Here is a 20,258-nt window from a genome sequence, read left to right as displayed (position 1 = left end):
TGATGTCTCTGCTGCTTACTCATAAATACAGTGATACCATCTTGTTATGATCATAAAGCTCCACATACAAAACATTCTCTAGTTTTTATTTACAAGTCATCACTACCAGCCTATCCTAATTCCACTGCATATAGTTATTTGCCTATTTGTATATACTATTTATGAAATGCAGTGGTCTGTAATGTCTAGCTACTTACACTGGATAGTGCTGGTTCACACTAATTTAACTACTCACGGTTGTCTTTGTGCTACAGCTAAAAACAATTGTGTGGCTGTTGCATGGAGATGTGGAAGAAATCAATAAGCAAGGCAACAGAGAAAATCGCTCCAGGTAGAGCTTTTCCAGGCTGCCTGGTGCAAGGCTGTGCCCCACAGCATCCCCTGCACCCAGCAGCAAGCAGTGAAAGAGCAAGGGTGTGTAGTGGTCCCACAGTGGGCTGTGCAGGGTGGCCACTGTCACACCTGGTGGCACCTGGGACCAGTGGCATGGTGGTGACTGGTGACCACTATAAGTCTATGTGGGGATTTGTTTGTTTTTCTTTGAAGCCTGATTTTACTGGAAGTGTAGCAACTATTGTGAGAGCTTCTCTGCCTGTAACAAAGGCTCTGTTGTGGTGGTGTGCGGCACAGTGCCCAAAGCTCAGGATGTTTTCAGCCAATTTACTTTTATTCATATTTGAGTAAATCGGACATAGCTGCTGGAGAATAATAGTGTAGCCTGTTTTAATCAAATGGATCCTTGCTACAAAAATGTCCTGTGATTTCTTTACAGTGGAAAGAAAATTTCCATTGCTTTTGTACAGCAGATGCAATTAACTACGAATGCCAGTATGACCTTAAATAAAATTAATTCTCTCAGTTTCTATCTGGCAAATCATTCAGCGGATTATATATGGAAAAGGAAAGTCAGAAAACCTGTTACAACATCTTGATACTCAAACCAGCACATTCCCATCTGGAGTACAAATGAGAGTGACTTTTATAGAATCATAGAATAATTTATTTGGGTTGGAAGGGACCTCTAAAGATCTTCTAGTCCAAGCCCTCTGCGATAAGCAGGAACATTCTCAACTAGATCAGGTTGCTCAGAGATTTGTCAAGCCCCACCTTGAATATCTCCAGGGATAAGGCCTCAACTACCTCCTTGGGCAATCTGTTCCATTTTTCCACTACCCTCACAGTAAAGAACTTTTTTCTAACATCCAATCTAAATCTGCTCTAATTTAAAACCACTGCTGCTCATCCTGTCACTACAGGCCCTTGAAAACAGTCCATTTCCAGCTTTCCTGTAGACCCCCTTCAGATACTGCAAGGTTGCAATTAAGTCTCCCCAGAGCCTTCACTTCTCCAGGCTGAATAATTCCCTCACCCTGTCTTCATAGGAGAGATGTTCCAGACCTCTGATCATTTCCGTATACCTCCTCTGGACCTGCTCCATCAGATCCATGTCCGTCCTGTACTGAGGGCTCCAGAGCTGGACACAATATTCTAGGTGAGGCCTTACCAGAGCAGAGCAAAGTGACCTCTCAGTCTCCTGGCCATGCTTCTTTTGATGCAGCCCAGGTTGTGATTTGCCTTCTGGGCTGCAAGTGCGCACTGCTGGCTCATGTCCAGCTTCTCATCCATCAGCACCCCAAGTCTTTTCTGCAGGGCTGCTTTCTAAAATCTCATCCCTCAGCCTGCACTTACAGTACAGATTGTTCTGACCCAGGTGAAGGACCCTGCACTTGGTCTTGTTGAACATCATCAGGTCCACCTCTCCAGCTTGTCCAGATCCTTCTGGATGACATCCCATCCTATCCCATCCCATCCCATCCCATCCCATCCCATCCCATCCCATCCCATCCCATCCCACCCCACCCCACCCCACCCCACCCCACCCCACCCCACCCCATCCCATCCCATCCCATCCCATCCCATCCCTCTGGCATATCCACAGCACCACTCAGCTTGGTGTCACCTGCAAACCTGCTGATGATGCACTTGACCCACTGTCTATATCACTAATAAAAATACTAAAATTGGGAAGTTGCTGCAAGAGTTCTGCTCCTTCTCTCTGCAGGAGAAGACTCGTTCATTGAGAAGAGATTCCACCTGTGACCAGGAAAAATGAGAAGTTTGGTCTCTGTCCTAGTGACCTGTATTTCTTTTCTCAGAAAAGTTTGTATGAGAAATTTTATTAAGATTAATTAATTCACATGTACCAAAAAGTTTGAGATCCATGAGCCAAAGCAAAACCACTAACAGTGCATCATCTTGTAATAAACACATGTGCTTTCATTTATTGTACAGGCTATGTGATATGAATGGCCAAGAGAATGTAATGTCTGCACTATGGAGGTTTTTAGAAGTGTGAAATAACAAAGAAAAACTCAGTATGAAGTCAGATATATTTTTCCCTTTGTTGATTTTAGTTTTGTTCCTTTTAAAGACGTGTCAGTGTCCTGCACTGAGTTTACGCTTGTGCTGGACATTGGTGCTGGTATCAGTTCATTTATCTAGTGTTCTGAACCATTGTTTGTCCTATGGTCAGAGATTACAAAGAAACAGCCTGTGGGATCTTAAGAGCAGTGAAACCCTCTTTCTGTTGTCTTACCTTCTGACCAGAAGTATGCAATAAATAAGCATAAATGTAGAACAGTGACCTAAAAGTTGTATCCGACACATTAGCGCACGCTTGTGAAATATAGTTAAAATTTTCCTCTTTATTAAAGTACAAAATAATTTATATGGTTCTCTACAGCAATTACTGAGGGGAAGTGGTGGGAAAATGTTGGTGGGAAACTGATGAAGATCACATACCTCTGTTTATCTCTACAAGTTGTTAGGTATTTATTAGCTCTTCCTCTTCTTTTTATGTTGATGTTTTAGGTATTCTTCCAGGAAAGAAATACCGGACAGAGCAGATACATTCTGGAGGCTGACAGGCCTTGCCTAATATACCTCTTCTGAAAATTCTCATAACAATTATTTTTGTCTTTGGCTCTTGCATGTCCAGTGAGTTGAAGTGCTGAGAGAGGGGCAGCTTCTGGAGTTAGCAGAGGCCAGGGCTGAGGTCAGTACCACAGGCGTACTGTGATGGTGATGCTGAGGTTGATTGCTTCGGCAGATGGTGACTGGCAGCCACTAGCAAAGGAGGAAAATGGCAGTGGTTTTGCAAACTGTGCTTTGAGGGGAGAAACCAAGCAGTTGCAGTCTATGTGAGACAGTTTTCATATTTGGAATGAGACTTAGCAAATGATATTCAGTTGCTCTTTTTGTGTTGTTGGTTTTTTGTTGTTGTTGTTGTTGTTTTGTTTTCTTTAAGCCATTACATGGCCTAAAATGATGTGTGCAGCAGCAGATTTGTGACTGACAGCAACTTGACCCTAGGGCAGTTAGACTGAAAGCAAGGTAATTGTCCTGGCTGGCTTTCTTCACAGCATTTCATTGCGCATTTTTGCTTGTATTACTTCAGTCGTGATGTGACAAGTTTCACAATTTTTGAAGGAGCCTGGACGGACAACAGGTTAGGAAACTGCAATCTAGGAGAAACTAAATACGAGTTACGGTTAAGATTACTGAAACGCTGACAGTCAAGAGCCGCGGGTGGAAGCCGACATCTGCCTGAGGCATTATCGACTGCCAGTTATCACCTGCGATCAATCTGACTTCATTCAACATGAACTCGCGCATGTGGAGCTCCCAATGGTAAACCACGACCCCTGTTATTTTAACAGGGCTGCTGGTGCCACTAAACCTGCAGTCAGACTCCAGCGTGTCTTGTGCTGGGTAATTACAATGGCCCCTCCGTTACCTACGGGAGCCCGAGGCGGCGGGAAGGGGCTGGGCCGGGCGGTGCTGTCGAGGCTGAGGCCTGCGGGGCACAGCGCCCGTCACCCGCTTTGCGGGGCTGCAGCGGTGCATTGTCTGCCGCTGGGGTGGGGCTCCGCGCTGCCGCCTCTCGGCGGGGCCGCCTCCCGCGCAGCTGCCGCGGCGGCTCCGCGCCCTAGAGGCGGTTGTCGGGCTGAAGGGAAGGCAACGAAGCGCAGGCAGGCCCAGCAGCGCCCGGCGCTCGCTGTCTCCTTGCCGACGGGGGAGGGGCCGGAGCCGCCCCCGTCCCTGGGGGCTGCTGCCGGGCCAGCAAGGCGGTACGAAGCGGCAGAGGACAGCAGCTGCAGACTGGCCGGAGCGGGCGGGTCCAGGCTCCGCCCCGCGTCCGCCCGCTCTGCCGCCGGCGTCCTCTAAGCTCGGGGAACCGGAGCGCTGCAGCTGCGTGAGTATCCGCGTCCGAGGGTCTCTCTTCCTTCGCCCCCGCCCCGCAGAGGGCTGTCCCCGGGCGCAGCGCAGGCCCTGCGGCCTGGCCATGCTTTGTTCCCTGGGCGTCGTCGTTGGAGCTGAGGGGCGCCTCGCTCCGTAGGGCGGCAGCTGGCGCCGGCCCTCCCGGGGGGCGGTGATGACCCGATGGTAGCCCGGCCTTGCGGCAGAACAGCCCTCCCGGGCCGGTGCCGCATCCCCGCGGCCGGCAGTCGGGTAACGGGGTACCTGGCGCCCGGCTACGGAGCTTGACTACTTCTTCCTTCACCCCCACCCCTCCCGTTTCTCTGCCCCTTTGTGAGTCCTGCCGGCTGTTCCTGGGCTGGGGGCACGGCAGCTCGGTACAGTCCGGGGGAACCCACGCAACAGGTTTGGGTATTGTTCGTGGCGCTGCTACATACGTGGCCGCGGTGGCGGGGGGGCTCCCGGGTGGCCGCTGCCGCCTCGCCGGGCCCTGCCTTTGTGCGGACGGCGGGCGGGGGAGGGCGGCGGCCCCCTCCTGCCGGGCCCCACCGCGGCTGCCAGGGCAAGGTCGGGAAGGAAGGAAGGAAAGAAAGAAGGAAGGAGAAGGCTTCGGGGGAAGGAGAGCTCCCCGGAGGGAGGCGGGAGTCGACTCACCGATCCGCTCGTCTTCTCTTGGGGGTTTTCCCGGTGCGCGGCGGGCTGGTGGGGGCGAGTCACTGCCGTGTCACTGCTTCGGCGGCGGCCGGTCCTGGGTTTCTGGAAGTGCTGCCTGGTCGGGAAGCTGATTCACTGCTGAAGCAGTGGTTTCTCAGAGCCACGGTTGCTTTTTCTTTGATTTTTTGACAGCTCCATTGTCTAGTAATTTTGCCTTTCTGCCCGTATCTGGTGGTGTCCCCTGAGAATTTTAGCCAGGCAGTTGTTGGAACAAGGTGCCCCAAGGCGCCTTTTTTCTTAAAGAATTTGTATCAGCGTATGTAAGCAACTGATTAAGTGGAGACGATTGGCAGATAATAAGTCTTCGTTTTCTGAGTTTTTGCCATTTTCTTAATGATCGAAATGGTTAAGGCTTACACGGATGGGTATTAGTAAGTGCTTTTGTCACTTCTTTTGTCTTTCTTTATCCCAAAGGAAATACTGGTCCTCTGCATTCTTAATATTGCAGTGTCTGCATTGTCCTAAAAATTGGATGTTGTATTTGTTCACACAGCAAATTTCACTGTGTTGAGGAAGTTTAGGAGGTTTTTTAACCCCTTTTGCCATTATGTGACATGGTCTGCTAAGGTTCAGTGTATAGTAAATGGTTAATACTCTTAGTACATATAGAAGCAGTGATGGTGATGAACCTTAGTGCTGGTAAGGGTTTTCATTTTTCTGAATGTGAGATTTTACAGTCCTGGTCTCATTGTCTGTACTAAGCAGAAACTTAAGGGAAAGGTGTTCCGCAGATTAAAACTGAATATCAGAGTTTGGTCAGAGAGGCCTACTGCTTGCTGGTGACATGCAGGCCGTGCTCTACTCTGTCAGGGGAAGAAACTAAACACAAGATGTCACCAAAATTAAGGACAATAACAATGTTCTGTTAGTGATGGATTTTAGGATTTTTCACAACTCTTTGTATAGTAAATTGCTGCTTGAAGAATCCTGTAAAGTTACCTCAGCCAACTTTTTTCTAAAGTGATACACTGATAGATTTGCAGTTTAGACTATTTGTAATATCAGTTTTTCTAGAAATAGAAGTTAAGAGAAGAAAATGTATGTGCTTCCTTACAAGAAACAGTGCCCTGATGTCTCATGGAATTGTAGACTAGAATTCTAAATTGGCTGTGGGATTGTATTTCTCCAAGCTTATGTAAAGGGAGAACGTACGTGCCTTTGTTATTTCCAGCATAAGAATAAAGGAGTCAGGTGAAGTTCAGCTCAGTTTCAGATGGGTGCTGCTTAGGAGCAGTCGTAGGTAGGGAACTCTGGAGGTATGGGAGACCATGATGGTCAACTTCATACAGTGCTGCATAACTATCGGAAGGCCTTAGGAACAGAGTATGAAGAGGAATACCTTTGTTATCCAGGGGCTGTCAGTGGCTGGAGAAATTTAGAACACCTTTGCTAGACAGCTTCTGATAAAGCTGCTAAAGCCAACCTTAGGGTCTTGTAGGGGAAGGAAATGATGTTGCAGGACTTCTGCCGTGTCTCTGTTCGAGCTATCTTGAGCACTTGCCATTGATATTCTTGTTCCTGATTTATGGTTGTGGTCTCTTGCCTTCTCTACACATTTTTGAGGCCATTAGTGTATTTGCCTGACTAGAAAACTTATGGTAATGTAGGTAGTTTTCAATCAAAACTTGTTTAAAGAGATATTACTGTAATGCCTGCTGCATCTAAGTAGCTGTAAACCCCGTGAAATGTGTTTAGCATCCTATCTTCACCTCTAACACAATGTACACTAATTGTGAATTTCTGTGTTTTGTTATGGAATTGAATGGTGGAATTTGGTTAATTACAAGGTTCCATCCAAGCCTTGAAGCGTTAGCATCAAATGTAAAACCTCAGCATAGCTCTTAATTCTGTGTCTTCCAATACAAATAGGAACTACGTAAATTTTTTTTAGTAGGAATAGCTTCTTCCTCTTTTCACAATAACACTTAACACTGTTCTATTTTCAATTTTGCCTAAAGCTCTGTGTAGTTTACCTCTGACTGAAAGCATACTACAAGGATTCTGAGTCTTGTTACTTCTCCAGTGCTTACGGTGCTGCCTCAGGAGCTTTGCCTGCTAATTATAAACAAGGGTGATGTCTACCATATGTTTTGGTAGAAAATACAGGATTCCTGCTGTCCCACTCAACTCGAATGCCTAGCTTACAAGTATTTGCATGTGAAATACTGACTCCCTTGTGATGCAGCTTTGTAATAAACCCTAGTTACCAGCCTCTAAGGTAATAAAGTTTTAGATTATTAATGTCCAACAGTATGCTAAAATACTTTCTAATTTGCAGGAATCCAGAGCTCTAACTTGTATCCCGAGTGTTGCGTTCTAGGACCAATGGTAAGATCAATTTCTTCCAGAAATAAGGTCTTTAAAAATATCACACAGTATATTTGGATTTTTTTGAGCTTTGACACAGCATGAATACACTGAATAGAACAGTATCTTTGCAGTTGGTTTTGCCAAGTTTATTTAGTCTGTAACTCGTGCTGCCTTTAACTTACTTCATTTTCATCTGTTGACTTAAAAATCTTTAAAAGGTGCTATACCATAATCAAAGCTTCTGATACTAAAGTTACCTTCCTTAGTTTGGTTTAGGTACTGCAAAACATGCAATCTATGTTACAGTGTATCATGTAGTGTTAGTATTTAAAAATGTAAGATGCTATATACTCTGTGTCTTTGAGGGTGTTTAAGCATAAGAGTTCATACTAAATGAGAGTGAGAGGGATGTTGAAGTGAGGTTATCCTTACGGCAGACTCTAGACTCATGGAGTGTTGTTTTCCTGTTTCTAGGTGAGAAGATGAGCTGCTGCATTTTGGACAAGCTGAAGTTTGGAATGTTGGGACATAAAGAACCCATTAAGAAGGAAGTTACAGTAGTTAAGAGGAGATGAAGGTATGACTTGGGGCTTTGAGGAAGTAAAGATTCAAAGGAGATACATGTAGTAAGCATGTGAGAATTCAGAGAATTTGATATGTGTTCTTAGAGAGTTGTCATGATGGATGGATGTTGACCAGGCCAATTATGCCCCCCCCCCAAAAAAAAAAAGTATTGGAATAATAGGATAAATGGAATTCTTAACTTGATAATTCATCACTAAATGATAAGTATGGCTGAGCTTGAGTAAACAAATTGCCCTTCTTGAAGAAAAGGGTAAGAATGAACATATATATATATACATATATATATATATGTAGATAGATAAAAGGAGCCATCACTTACCTACTTTTAGGTGTGGGTAAAAGTGTTAGTTTCTTTCTGATCAGCATACCCTCAGTGCAAGTTGTCTGTTTCCTCTCTGCTACTGGAGTGTTTGTTAATTTTCATGTTGCATTCTAATTTGACTCTAGAAAATAATACTGGTGGCAAATGTATGAGTATTATACTCAAGTAGCTACTCAAGTAGCAGGTTGGAGAACTTTTTTAGAGATTTTTGTATATCTGAAAGCATGTGACCATTATTTATAATGGAATGCTGCATGTTTTGCTTCAGGGAAGTGGGAGAGAAGGTGAGGTGCTGTGGTTACTGTAGGTGGTAGCTGTGGCCAATTAAATTTGTGGTTTGCATCTGAAATGTTCGAAATTTTTAACATGAGCACAGAAACTGAAGACATCTGTGCAAGTTAAAAAAAGATTTATTTCTCTTGCACGCTGTAATTCAAGGGCAGCAAAGATGATTCTTTTGTACAGTGGTGAATTAGTATAAGTCTGAAATACCTTATTCTTTAAGATTTTTAAGTTTCAAATTATTTATGTACCAGGCTGGTCATATTTCAGTCTTTTCTACTTTTGTGTTTGCTTAAGATTAGCAAAGTTCTCAAATGACACATTACTTATTATTATTTATTACTTAGGAAGGGATTTTTATTGCCTATTGTCTGTTTTATTGTTTATTGTCTACCCTGTGTGTTGTTCAGTGAGAGGGCACCAAAAGCCACTACCATAAATATTTTTTCAAAAATGCAGAGGAAACTGTTCAAGATGTTTCAAGGTCCACACAAAGTCTTATTCTTGAGCTGGGAACTTTCTTTGTTAGGTATTGAACTCAAAGTTTTAGAGATTTGTAAATGGTCTTTTTATTAGCTTTTCATTTTTTATTTTCTGGTTTTGAGTCAGTTTTCTCCACCTAAAAAGTTTGACTGCCTTTGTGTCTGCATCTCTTATATCTACACTGCCTACCCTACTTTACCTCTGAAACAATTCTTTGCCCTTTCATCACCACTACCACTCTCTATGGCTTTCAGTTTAGAAGACCATTTCTTCTTGCTTCCATTTGGCTGTAGTATTGCTGTATTGGCCCTGAGAAGTGATTCTGGGGGCCTGAGCCACATGTGTTTTTAACCAGTGCCAAGTGCGTGTATTGTTATGAAGTTTTAGATTGTTTTCTTACATAAATGTAATGAAAGGAACAAGAAGTTCTAATCTGACGCCCCAGAGGAAAGTTATTTTTTGTTTGCTCCAAACTGTCAACAGTTGTACTCATCAGTGCAGCTGTTTGTCTTTTTGGCTTTCTGTTTCAACTCTGCTGCTTGTGGCCTGGGATATTCCAACCTCTTTCCTCTTACTGTCTTAGTTTTATGACGTATTGAAGGCATAAGAACCTTCTGTGGTCTTACATCACGAACTGGTTTCAGACAGTTTCTTAAAAATCAGAGATAAGGTAGTCATTTCCCCCCAGCTCATTCTTTCTAGCTTTTGTAACTTGGTGGGTTCTTTTGTTTTTTTTTTTTTTTAGGAGAGGGAGATAGGAGTATGTGGTTTTTATTCTACTACTCATTATTTTTCTTCCCTCTGACTCAAAAACTATTTCTGTGGTAGAACTTGTACTTTGTGATTGCTGTCTCATTTCCATGAGATCTCTGACTAGGTAAAGCTTCAAGGACTTAATCTGAGATAAATACTTTTTTTTAATGGGTCCTAGGGAGGTGTGATAAGGAAGGGAAAACCTCTATGCTATGCTTTGAATGTAACATTTCAATTGACCTGTTGCTATGCAGAAAGATATGAAAAAAGCAGCCTCCCAAATTGCTTATTTTTGCATATTCTGTGGTTACTTGATGCTGTGGAGTGGTTGGGACTCTTATCAGATGACTGCAACTTTGGCTGTTTTGGCTGCCTGCTGCCGGGGAGGGTGTAAAGTAGTTGTGTTCTGTCACATGTGGTAGTATCCTACATATGCAAGCAATAGGGCTCTGCAGGAAGGTAAACAGGGGATCTGAAAATGGGGTAGAAAAGGAAATGTGGAGATGCATACAAAACCTGTGACTTACTGTCTTTACTATTCTAGATTAAAGAAAGCTGGAAACTGATGCAATTTAACATATACCCTGTGTGTTTGGCTTGGGCCGTGGCTGAGAAGAGTAGAAAACTCCAGGTAGCTATCATTTTATTTGTCGTGTGTTAGAGCATTGCTGTGAACTTCTGCATGTGTTCCTTTGGGTTGGAGCAAGATTGCTGTCTGTGAAAATGTCTTTTGAATCTAAAGCAGTGCTGTTGTTTGAGAGAGGTCTGATTGCTGCACAGTATCCTGTAACTTGCCGTTCTTGTATGAAAAGGTTGAGATGTTATTGTGTTTTACAGCTGTACACACAGGTGCTACTTGGTTCATTGTTTCTGTGCTTGGTGTTCTTTTCTTTCCATTTGACATTTGGTCTGAGTCTGAGAAAAATCTCTACCATTCTCTGAAATGAATAGTTGACTGAGATCAAAGTTAAAACTTAGGAGTACAATGTCTTCTTGAATGGCTTAACTCTTTTTATTTGATTGTTCTTCATTTGCAGGTTCACTATTCATTCCATAGCTCATCACTTCTTTTTGCCTCTCATCTTTTACTTCACTTCTCATATAATGCTAGAGAGTGGGAGGGGGAGGGTGGGAAACAAATATGGAAGATGGCTCCAATGGAGGAAGTAGTTAACAGGCAGCTCTTCTAAATTATATTGCTAGCTATAGTTAAAGGTGTACAAGGTAGGCCTTGAACTTCCAGATGAAAATGGGACAGAAAAAATGCAGTTTTTCAAAGCTTAAGTTTGGTATGACTGTGACAATGTGCTTTTGGATCATGGCCTAGCAAACTAACCCTAGGTTTAAATGAAAGTAGAGCACTACATAAAGTAGAGCTTTTCATAAGCTCTACATAAAGTAGAGCTCTACATAAGTAGAGACTTATCAGTCTGTCCATTTGTCTGCCATCACAAGTTTCTGAGTTAGAGTACTGATTGTGTGTAATGGAGCTGACATTGTATGGTTGCATTTTGATTTAAAATTAAGCTTACATACTAATGAAATCTACTGAGCCTATGTTTTTTATTTCCTTAATCCTATAGTGTGAATTAACAGGTTGTAGAAGATCAAATATTTTCTTTGGGTACAAGAAAAGCTTCAGTATGCCCTTTTTTATGGTTAGTCTTTACAGATAGTTAAAAGAAAAAAAAATCATAACTGGACAAAATGGTTGAAAAAGCAAAAACTTTGATTTAATCTTCCCAAAATACACAGCTACCTTTTCTCCTGAGATCTTGGAAGGTCTCTTAACCTTAAAAATTTATTAGTGCTGCTCATAGTAGACTAAAGAGTAAAAACCAAACACTGCATTTGAGCACCTAAGCTGATGTTCATCTATCAGGTTTTGTTGTTTTTTGAAACTGTTCAGATGAGTAACCCGGTTCCCTAATTCTTTAATTGTTCTTTAATTGAAGACAGCATTAAGAGGTGAATGCTTATTGCCTTTTTCTATTTTGGGGGCAAGTTCAGTGTGTTTCTCAGATTGCACTGTGGTATCAGCCCTGGAGACACCTGTGTGTTCTGTCTTTGTGCCACTTGGGATGTCATCCCTCCCACAGCTTGAATGTCGGTCACTATAAGGGATGGTGAAATAGTCATCTAAGTAAATGACTGTGATATTCAGCTTTCTCTCTGTCTTTTGCACATGGATTTTATTTGGGTGGGACAAATTTAACTTTGTTTAGGCTGATCCACGGAAAACATGAGGTAATGGTTTGTGAGTGGAAATTAGTATCTGAAAAAAGTTATATGCTGGCTTCAGGGAATTAAGCTGTTGAATTTTGAAGGTCTGAAATTCATAAATTGACTTCTTAAAGAAAAAAAAAATAATCGGATATGATTAAGTCTTCTTTTTTTTTCCTCCCCCTCTCCCTCCTTGCCCCCTCAGTGGATCATCTATTGTTGTTTGTGCTATTGTTTGCCTGGACTTGCAAGCTGTTACAGTTTTGAATGTAGCTGCCCATCTGCTTCTTGGTTATTTATAGGCAGATCTATGGAGTTCCATCTAATCTCAAGTCTTCAAAAACATTAATGAATTAAACATCACAGTACTCTTGTAGAAAAGGAATTGATATACATCATCTCCATTTTACAGATGGAGGGACTGAATGAAGACTAAAAGGGATAAATGACTTGCTGAAAGCCATATGTATATTTCTTAAAAGAACATGGAACAGAAACCAGATTTCCCCCCCACCCCTCAGCTTTTAGTCCTGTGTTCAATAGACCAGCTATGCTCTTTTGTTTGATACACGATGAGGGAATGAAGAAAGGACTTATTCTTTGGAACTGGAAATAAAAAGACTAAACCATTTAGAGACTGTGTACCATGTTCTGAGAGTATTAAATGTTTCAGATCTATTGAATTGGGATAAAGATGTTTATATTCTCATTGAACCTGAATGTGATTGTTATTGTATCTGACCAGTGGTTCTCACTGGGTTGCCTAGAAAGAAAACACCTGTTAATTGAAGAGCAGCTTCTTTCTAACATCTTCAGGGTGTCTTGCTTCCAATCATCTTGTCAATATGAGTCTGTCAAATTCTCCCTCTACCCTCTCTGTTTAATAGACTTTTAAAATGTTTTGGTTTTTTATTTTTTATTAGATGAAACTGAAGGTGTGTAGAGGAAAATTCAGGTGATATTCTTCATGAGCATTAATGCGTTTTAATGCTGAACTACATGTAGTTTATATTGTGTGGGGCTTTTGTGGCTTTTGTGGGGAAAAATCCTAGAATTGAAAAAATTTCTAGAATTTTAAAGTATGTTGGCTAAAACCGTAATTTACAGTGTTTCCAGACCCTAGATATGATAGGGGATTTGTGATTGGGTTGTGATTTGATTTCACATTGGAGTGCATCCTGAAATGCTGTTTGCATTATCTGTTCTGTAAATTATTTTTACCTATTTTACTCTGTACTGGTTCCATAGCCTCACCCCCTTCCTAATATATACCTGTATATTTTAGTTTATATTTAATAGAATTTTCTGCACAAGTACTTGTTTTTGTGTGGTGAGGAGGTTGGAAGAGGTTTCTGTTTCACCGGAACACCCTTCTGATTTTTAGGTTTTAATTATAAATATGTGGATTTAGTCTTGCCACTTTTCTGTTGAAAGGTTTAAAAGAATGAGTATGCTGTTAGGGATGAACATTATTACTGTATTGATTTAAAAATCTGAAAGCCCATGCCATTCTAAAGTTCTGTGAGTTTCTTCAATCTAATTCTTTTATTTAGTGTGCTTTCCAAGTTTTAAAACTTGGCATATTGTATTTTAATTGGCCAAGTAGATTGCAAGTGGGCATGCAGCACCCTAAATGATTTCTGAAATTCAGCGAAATGCTAGAACCTCTTTAATTTGAGCATAGATAAATTGCCTTTTGTTTTGGAAGTTATAAAATGCAGCTTCTCAAAGTGTTTCAGATTCCTCAAGTGAAATCTCTTCAGTGCTCTTTTTTTTCCTCTGTAGCTTTTTTTCATTCAGTGAGGCCAAATGCCTTTTTCAATTGATGCATAAACACTGGATCTGTTTCTTTAAGCTAAATGGTGGTATGATATTGACATCAGTATTTTCTCATTCTAAATTGAGACCTTGGTGGCCAGTTTAACACCCTGTCATTTTCCTTTTCTCCCAACAAGGTAAAAAGACTTTAGATTTTATTAGTAGGTCTAAATATACTTGTCTGCATTTCAGCAGTGTACGTTTTAAAAACACACTGGCAGCTCCCAGTTGAAAACAGATGCCAACTCTCTTGAAATTGTTTCACTTTCCAGAATTAAAAAACATACTAAATTAATTCATCCCAAGATTCTCTAGCGTGTTAGAAAGAGAGAGGGATGTTAAACCTTATTTTTTTTTTTTTAAACTCAAAGATTTTTTTCTGGTGTGTTCTGATAGCCTCTTCAGTCTTTTATTCTGAATAGAGCACATCAAAGCTCTTGTAGGAGAGAGGTAGTTGAAAAACTCAAGAGTTCCTGTAACAAAGGCCAGGTGTTTGAAATTACTGGCAATTGTTGTGACTCATGTCCCTCCACTCTGAAAGAATGGAATCCTTCCTTTGGTTCCAGGAAATACTGAACAAAAGAACTGTTTTTATCCTTGGGCAGTCACTACTATGGCAGAAGCTTGGCAGTGCTTACATATTAAATGTCTTTTCACAATAGGAAAGAAACATGCTCTCCTGAGTCAATCAGTTGATTCCAACTTTTATATGTGAATGTAATAAACTGTGTGTGGGTTTTCTTCATTGATTGTAATAAAGAGACATTTGTAATAATTTTGAAATATAACTTGGGGAGGAAAAGGAAAAATAATTACAATACTTTGAATTTTGGTTACAGTGTTCCATACATCCTTCAGAAGAGTACAAGTGTTTTGGTCAGTGTTCATTCTAGTAATTATGCCATAAATGATTTCCCATGCTTGACAACTTTAACTTCGTGTGTTTCAGAGCTGTGAAAATTATCTGAAGTAGAATGGAAGCTTCAGTAATACTACCCATTCTGAAGAAAAAATTGGCTTTTCTTTCAGGTACAGTTTAGTTTTTTTTCCTCCCTGTATACTTTGGATGGGATTTTTAGGTTGGTTACTTGTATTTGCTGGATGTATTTATCAGAAATATATTGTTAGCACTTTGTCATATTTCAAAATGACCTCTTAAACCTTTTATCTAGTAGCCAAGCTATTGCTGTTGGCTTTAGCAATTGTTTTCACTGTAGCCTGTAAATTGATCTGTAAAGTTGTTGTCATGATGTTTCAGTATGACTTAGCAGACATCCAACAATAAACCTTTCTGGGTTTTTTCATGTTTTTTTGAAATACATAGTGAATATTTTCAGGGTTTATTGATAGGAATGGATGGAAGCAGAATCACCCATGCACAGCAATAATCAGAATATGGCAGAGTGGTTAATTCAGACAAGGCTGGAATTATTGTTTTATTTATTTAAAACTTCTTGAATCTTGGGTTAAAGGTAACATTTTCTACTCCCACGTCAGAGGAAACCAAGAAGGAATACTTTATATGTTTAGTATTATTATCTTGCTGATTTCACTGCTGCCATAGATACCTGTGTTAGTTCTTGGGGTCTGATTGTCTACTCTAAGGTAGGTAGAGAACTAGCAAAACACTTCTTGACTTCAGAAATTGACAAGTTTTGGTTTATTTTAGCTAGGCCAATTTAGCCTGCTTCAGTCACTTGAAGTTAAACCTGTTTCTTATGTTAACTTTATTTGTTCTTGAAATTTGGTCACTGTGCCCAGCAATTGCAATCAAACCGTTTGTGTTTAAAAACAAACATGCACACCACCTCCCCACCCCTTCCCCAACTCAATCTACATGAAAGCCTTGGACAGATTTCTTCTGTAGTAACTAGTAGATACATAGTACGTTGGTCAGCATTGTACTGCAAGGGAAAGTTGTCATTAACTAGAGTGTGTTTTCAATTTACTGTTAGAGCTGCTTGATCTATTTTGAAATATAGATGTTCTTAGTGGGAAGTAATTTATAGAGTGGCAGTTTAAATGCTAGGAACCTTTTTTGATCCTATGTAGTAGGTTTGACCTTTCTGTGTGGAATTGTGTGGTATTAATGGGTGCTCCAAGTTAATGAATGGTTAAGATTTATACAGTAGTTTTATAAAGCTTTGTTCAGTGTAAGGTAAAGAACCGAACAAAAATCAATTCCAGGTATCTCTCTAAAGAAATTTAATTCCATATAGTTTCATAAGTGAAAATATATTCATTATAAAAAAAAAAAATTAAAACCTAGTGTTTGTATTGAAGTTTTTAGTTGGTTTTGCATTATATTGCTACAAATGTTACTGCCTAAGCAAAATAGAGAAGTTAGTAAAGGAGCAGTGTCTTTTCAGATTCAGAGTCTATGGCTGTATTAGCTTCCTTGTTGGTAGGTCATTACAAATAGCAGGGTGGAAAAAAAAAAAAGCTACTGACAGCAAAAAACCCAAACAACCATCTTGGTGCAAAATTAATTAAAAAAAGTACTTTTTTTGTTATAGTCTCTATTGCTTCCCTTAATTTCAATATGTTTTCAGTTTATAAACTACAGCACTGCTTCTGCCCTGGTTTTATTTTCCAGGTTTAATTGTAAGTCTAAAGACTTGGTAGACTTGAGTGTAGCAGAATGCGTAGAGGAATGGCCTGAGCATGTGTACACAGCCCCATGTTTGAGGCACTCAGGTGCTAATTACGAGGTGGGAGGCGTGAGCTTGTGTCAAGCCCACCTGTGTTAAGCCCCCGCCCAGTCAGGGTTTGCCTCAGCTGCACATGAGCAGGATTGGAGGGCCAATAAAAGGGGAGCTTCCCAACACACGCTCAGCTCCCTCTGGAGCAGCCAGAGGAGGTGGTGGTCAGCTGAGTCTGGAGCAGAAGCACCGAAGAAGGGTGCCCGAGTCTGAAGGCAGCAAAACCGGAGCACTGACTGTGCACCTTGGTGAGAACACCTCTTTGACTTTGGAGTGCCATACCCCAAGAAAGGTTCCCCTGTCTGCACCCATCTACGAGTTTTGGTTACTGGCACATTATTGCATGACTCAAGAATCAGTCTTTTAGAAGAAAGACCAGAAGGGAAAATGTCAGCACCTTGAAAGGTGCATTTTTGTGTGGTGTTCTTTGGGTTATTGTTCTTTAGGTGTGGTTTGGTTGTGGGTGTTTTTTTGTACCTTGCCAGAGTCTTTTGAGAGTTTTGGACTACAAAAAGAACCCAGACCACTGCAGAACAACTACCTAGATGCATCACATCAGCATTACCTAACACTTGATCTTACTGGATCTCATTCAATGTTTTTGTTGCTGATACTGTTTGTGTGACTTGGAAAATGCCTATAATGATTAAATTAACTGGTTGGATTTATTTTAATTGTGAGGTGACTTATGCATTTGTAAATGGGTGTGGAAATACTACCTTTTTGAATGAACTGCAAATTTTGTGTATGTGCCATGGGCAGCCTATGTGGTACAAGGTCCTCTGTTGTGTAGTCAGTGTGTCAGGAGGTGATGTGATCCAGTGGGAGCTGCTCACCTTGGAAGCTTACCAGGTTTCTTATAGGCTGGTAGTGTAGAAGGTCTAGGAGATGCTTCTAGAAAATGTAATCTAGATATACAAAAAGAATGCTTCTGGAAAACTTGATTTGTGGTGCTTGATGTTGAAAGTACTAGATGGAAGACTATGAGAGCTACAGTTGTGGTGTCTGCTCTGAAGCCTTGGTGATGTCTTAAGTTAAGTATCAGTGTGGTGAATAAATCATCACAACTGAGGTGAAATGTCAGTTGTGATTTTCATAGCACCTTTAAAAATTACTTCAATTATGTGTTTTGAGACCATGTAACTTCAAAGTATTTACTGTACCTTAAAGCTGTCATATTGCTTTTCTCTAATGACTTTCCCCCTCAAAAATAGGAGGGAAGGACAGAAGAAGTGGCCTCATTCTGACAATTCCATTATGCCTTGAACAGACGAGTATGGATGAGCTCAGTGTCACACTGGACTACCTTCTAAGTATTCCAAGGTGATTTAAGAGGAATTCTTTTCTGGACTGCCTTCTTTTCCATCAGTAGAAGCGATCTTTCTATTGTTTTTTCCTTTTACTTGCCTTTCAACACCAAAAATTAATTTTGCATAAACACTTGTTTAAAATGTGATACCATATGGATCAATTTAAAAAATGGATAGCTACTAAGGCTTGCATATGTCCTTTTGTTCTGTATAGCAGGGTGTGGATTTTTTTGTCTTGGGTATTTTTGTCTTGGGTACCACTTCTTGCTACCCCTTTGGTAATTTCTTTTTCATGACAGTGCACTCAAATAGCTATGTAAATTAATGAGCCATTCCAATAAAACTCCTCAGTTCACAAAGGTAGTCTTGCCCAAAGTAAAAAAGCTTCATCCTCTTTCTTTGCTAAGTGCCTAATTGTTGTACCTTGTAGTTCTCACCTTTGGACTGGGCCTAAAAATATGAGGTCTTACAGAAGTTAGCTGTCAACTCAAGTTTTTAAAGTTAAGATGAAAGTTTTAGGGTTTTTCAAACAGCTCATTCTCTTTTGTAAAGTGATAATGCCAAATGGTTATCTGTGCAAACCATCTTGTTGACTTAAGGACTTGGCACTATTTGTGGAACAGATGCAGTAATTGTTGTTCTTGCAAGCATTAACAATTCCACAGTCTCATCCTGATATGTATTTTTACATATATTACTGTAAAAATAACTGAAAAATTGACCAAAGCACTCTATGTACTTTGTACAAACTGGGAAATCTGTTTGAAAACAAAGTTCAGTATTCCCACATCTAATGTTCTGTTTGTCAGTCGTGGAAAAAAATAACCTCTCTTTTCTGGAGAGAGTATGGAAAAAATCATCTGGTTTTGTTTGCGTGCTGTTTTTCAGTTGAAAATGCAAAGTTTTTGGCCTAAGAGCTTGACTTTTTTCTTCTAGAAATACTTGCTGAAGAGTATTTGAAAAAAGGAGAGATGTCCCAAACCCAGATAGCTGTCCAAGAAACATCTAACATTTATTTTCCCCTCACATTCTATGTGTGAAGTACTGTGTTTAACTTTTAATTCAGTTGCACATGCCATATGTTGTAACTGGTTTTGAAATGCACATTCTGGTGTCAATGGATAGTTGTGTCCAGAATTTGAGGCATAAGTGTTTACAGTGCATTGGGTAAAATTTCTTCAAGATATGTGCGAGAAACACTAATGTAGTAAATAATGCTGAAATTATGGGTTAAATTCCGTGTCCTCTCCTGGCTGCTGATGTGCTGGTTGAGAGGACATAGCTGCTGCTGCCAGCCAGAGGTTGCTGCCACCACTAAACTCTGTCCAGCTGTTGTTGTGAATATCTTGTTGCCAGCTTCAGTTAGAAATGAGCTGGAAAGATTTTCTCCCATTTTGTACTTGAGCAGAAGTACAATGAATTGTATTTCTACAATTGAATTTTTGGCTTTGTAGCTAATGATAAACAGCAGGTGTTTTTTGTAATATATATGGACTCAAACCTTAATAGAAGAAAAAGAGATTATCAGTTTACAGTATTATTACAATATTATGTCAGCTTACAACATGTACTTCTACATCCATACATAAAGCCTCTGTCCTTATAGAGGCTTTTTGTGTAATGCAATTTCTATTCCACATGTTCAGGAAAGAAATCTAAGCATGTTTTTATGGTTTTCTGCTTAGATATGCATCAGGTAGTCTGTAGCTGTATCCTCAAATCTGTGCCAGTTTGCAAGTGACCTTGTGAAAGCTGATATCCCTTTGTCTTATGAATCTGTAAATTGACCTCTTATTCTGAGGATTTTGTCAATTTCTTGGTTATGAAATATTTTAGAATTGCTGAAGTTTAAATAAATGTTTATATTGTGAAATGCAGTTCAGTGCTACTGAATTGTGATTTGGAATATCTAATATGCTTGAGCAATAGTATGGGAAGTTATTTCTAAATTAAAAGCTTTTTAAGACAGTATTTTACAAGTAAATACCTGTATAGTTGTAATTTTCAGTAAAGTTGAAATCTCAACTGGTTGTGATATGACACTTGTAAATGAATTTTTTACTAAGTATTTTTTTTTTCTTTTAGTGAGAAATGTAAAGCTAGAGGATTTACTGTGATAGTAGATGGCAGAAAATCTCAATGGAATGTCGTGAAGACAGTTGTGTTAATGCTACAGGTAAGTGAAGTTTTATACACTCATAGTTAACTCATTAGTTTTCTAATGGGTTTTTGTTTCCAACGGGTGTTTTGTTATACAGGTAGCAAGTTCTTTATTAAGAAGTAGACAATTTATGGACTTATAAAATCACAGATTGTGGTTCTGTGACAAAGTTCTGTGCAGAGGGAAACCATCTGAAAAGTGGATGATTAGGCTCACTCAAGTGAGGGACAAATTCATTACATGTGGAGAATGTATGATTGTAAATCTTTTGGTAAAATAGAATTTGCATTTTAAAAGTACAGGAATATGCTCCTGACATCATCAGCTGTGAGTAG

At 40.3% G+C, this 20,258-nt stretch overlaps 1 protein-coding gene across 8 annotated transcripts in view; it reads left to right on the top strand.

The window, feature by feature from the left end:
• The first annotated feature begins 3,924 nt into the window (after positions 1-3,924).
• SESTD1 (SEC14 and spectrin domain containing 1) overlaps positions 3,925-20,258 on the top strand; it is a 45,251-nt gene continuing 28,917 nt past the window's right edge. Inside the window, exons 1-7 of one of the 8 annotated variants that reach the window (XM_030454458.1) lie at positions 3,925-4,255; positions 7,253-7,302; positions 7,759-7,861; positions 10,254-10,340; positions 14,700-14,779; positions 17,667-17,775; positions 19,848-19,938. In XM_030454458.1, coding sequence (XP_030310318.1) covers positions 14,725-14,779; positions 17,667-17,775; positions 19,848-19,938 — 255 coding nt within the window. In that variant the 5' untranslated portion in view covers positions 3,925-4,255; positions 7,253-7,302; positions 7,759-7,861; positions 10,254-10,340; positions 14,700-14,724. Of the gene's footprint in view, positions 4,256-4,314; positions 4,521-4,550; positions 4,666-7,252; positions 7,303-7,758; positions 7,862-10,253; positions 10,341-14,699; positions 14,780-17,666; positions 17,776-19,847; positions 19,939-20,258 lie in introns of those variants that run through there. The other 7 variants (XM_030454465.1, XM_030454463.1, XM_030454462.1 and 4 more) reach the window with 7 other exon arrangements.

This window comes from Calypte anna, chromosome 7 (genome assembly GCF_003957555.1).
Source record: "Calypte anna isolate BGI_N300 chromosome 7, bCalAnn1_v1.p, whole genome shotgun sequence".
NCBI lineage: Eukaryota > Metazoa > Chordata > Aves > Apodiformes > Trochilidae > Calypte > Calypte anna.
Note: the sequence above shows the minus strand (reverse complement) of the source record. Positions and strands in the feature narration are given on the sequence as shown.